We start from the raw sequence: 2,418 nt of genomic DNA on the forward strand, positions 1-2,418 counted from the left end.
TCTCTCTCTCTCTCCCCCCCTCTCTCTCTCTCTCCCGATCTCTCTCTCTCTCTCTCTCTCTCTCCCGATCTCTCTCTCCCCCCCCCTCTCTCTCTCTCTCCCCCTCATCGAAATAGGTTCGCGTGTACAACACTCGCACCAACAACACTTCCCTGCTGTTTGGCCATTCCGACGTGGTCCTGGCGCTGGCTTGCCATCGTGCTGGCGGTGACCTCCTGCTGACCGGGTCCAAGGACAAGACGGCCCGGCTGTGGGAGCTCAATGCCGAGACCGGGGAGTTCGCCCCGCGTGCCACGCTTGTCGGGCATACGGATGCCATCACGGCCGTGGCCTTTGGCCGTCGGTCCCGGGGCTTCGCCCTGACGGCCAGCGAGGATCGCACGGTCAAGTGCTGGGATATTGCCTCTGGGGCCAGCACCGCCGCCGCCCGGTACACGGTCATCGCCCACGCCAAGGACATCAACACGCTGGCGGTGGCGCCGAATGACCGGCTCTTTGCCACCGGCTCGCAGGACAAGCAGATCAAGGTCTGGGAAACGGAGACCGGTGCCCTGAGCACCGTCTTCACCGGGCACAAGCGCGGCATCTGGTCGGTGGACTTCTCTCCCACCGAGCGAGTTCTGGCTTCGGCCTCCGGGGATAAAACCATTCGGATTTGGTCGCTGGAGGATGGATCCTGCCTCAAGACCCTGGAGGGCCACACGAACTCCGTGCTTCGCGTGTGCTTCCTGAGCGCCGGTTTGCAAGTGGCTTCAGCCGGGTCGGATGGCCTGGTCAAGCTGTGGACCCTGCGCACCAGTGAGTGCGTGGCTACCATGGACGGTCATGAGGACCGTGTGTGGGCGCTGGCCGTTCGTCGTGGTCGCCATGCCGGCAATGCCGATGCCCCGAAGCACGCGCAGTCCGCCACCGAGGAGGATGGCTGTCAATTGGTGTCCGGCGGTGCGGACGCCGTGATCCAGGTTTGGGACGATTCCACCGAGAGTGAGCGTCAGTCGCGTCGCGAGGCCGAGGAGCAGGCCCTCATGTGGTACGTCGTTGGTTGCTCTTTTTCTGATCCGGCGGTTCCCATTGGACGGGGTGCTCTGTCGATGGGCTTCACCCGTGGCGGTCTTCCTCTTGCTAACGGTCTGTGTCCCACTTATTGGCTGTCTCTCCCCCCCCCCCCCCCCCCCCCCCCCCCCTGGCATGCCATTCCCCACAGTGAGCAAGAGCTCTCGAACTACCTGCATGTCAAGGACTATCCGAAGGCGGTGAACCTGTGCATCCGCCTGGGCCAGCCACGGCGTCTGTACACCATCCTTTCGGATCTGGCCAATGGGGCGGCCATCGCCGGTGCCGAGGACCCGAAGCAGGCCGAGGCCGACCGGTTGAGTATCACCGGGTCGGCTGCCATTGATCGTCTTTTCCAGTCGTACCGTGGTGAGCGGGTGCGTGGGTCTTTGTTGTTGCTCCCTTTGCGATCTTGCCCCTGGCGGGGTTTCTGTTGGTGGTGGTGGGGGGGGGGGGGGGGGGGGCATGTGAACAAAGAAGCCCCCTTCCAGGGTAGTTCCTCCAGCTAACCTGCATCTCCGTGTCAATGCTCGGATGTGTGCCCTCTTCTCCCCTGCATGTGGATGTCTCAACCAGCTTGCCAAGCTCATCTCCTACGTGCGCGAGTGGAACACTCAGGCTCGTTTTTCGCTGATCGCGCAGCGCGTGCTGAACCTGATCCTGCGGGCGCACTCGCCGCGCTTCTTCCTGGACAAGACTAAGGGCTACCATGGTCTGAGCCAGGACACCATCGACGCGCTGTTGGCCTACTCCGAGCGCCATGTCAGCCGCATTGACCGTCTACTGACGCGTTCTTTCCTTGTGGACTTCTCCCTGGACTCGATGGGTGTCTACATCGCGGAGAACCCCCTGCCTGAGGTGACTGAGGAGGAGCCGGAGGCCGATGCTGCTGCCCCGGGTGCTGCTCTTGACCGGCTGCTGGATGCGGCCGACAGTGATGAAGAGTATGCCGGGGATGTGCCGTTGATTGCCCCCTCGCTGGAGGTGGACTCGGACGATGGCGCCAGCTCTTCGGATGACGATGGCGAGGTGGTCTTCAACGATGGCACCGGGGTCAAGCGGCAGGCGTCGACTTCTTCCAAGACTCAGCGCCCGGGGCCTGGCGGCAAGCGGGGGCGCCCGGCCGCCGACAAGGATGCCCGCAAGCGCCGCTCGGTGATGGCCTAAGGGTCCTCCCCTCCGGTCTTTCCCTCTTCCGCCTCCCGCCTCCCCCCCCCATTCCTGTGGTGGAGTGTGCTGCGCCGCGAGCAATGGGAAGGGTTTCCCCCGCTCGGATCATTTGCCTGGTCCTGGTGTGTGCCCTCCTGGGAGGGGGGGGAGGAGGGCGCCCTCAAAACGGGCTTTCCCTGCCCCCCCCCCCCCCCC

At 64.3% G+C, this 2,418-nt stretch overlaps 1 protein-coding gene across 1 annotated transcript in view; it reads left to right on the top strand.

Moving 5' to 3' along the window:
• The window catches only part of H696_01109 (hypothetical protein), a gene marked incomplete at both ends in the record, with an annotated part of 4,434 nt that extends 2,214 nt beyond the window's left edge, over positions 1–2,220 (top strand). The window contains 4 exons of the mRNA XM_009494988.1: positions 117–851; positions 903–1,030; positions 1,205–1,430; positions 1,630–2,220. Coding sequence (XP_009493263.1) covers positions 117–851; positions 903–1,030; positions 1,205–1,430; positions 1,630–2,220 — 1,680 coding nt within the window. The remainder of the gene's footprint in view (positions 1–116; positions 852–902; positions 1,031–1,204; positions 1,431–1,629) is intronic.
• Between the last annotated feature and the right edge of the window lie 198 nt (positions 2,221–2,418).

The sequence above is a fragment of the Fonticula alba genome (assembly GCF_000388065.1).
Source record: "Fonticula alba strain ATCC 38817 unplaced genomic scaffold supercont2.2, whole genome shotgun sequence".
NCBI lineage: Eukaryota > Rotosphaerida > Fonticulaceae > Fonticula > Fonticula alba.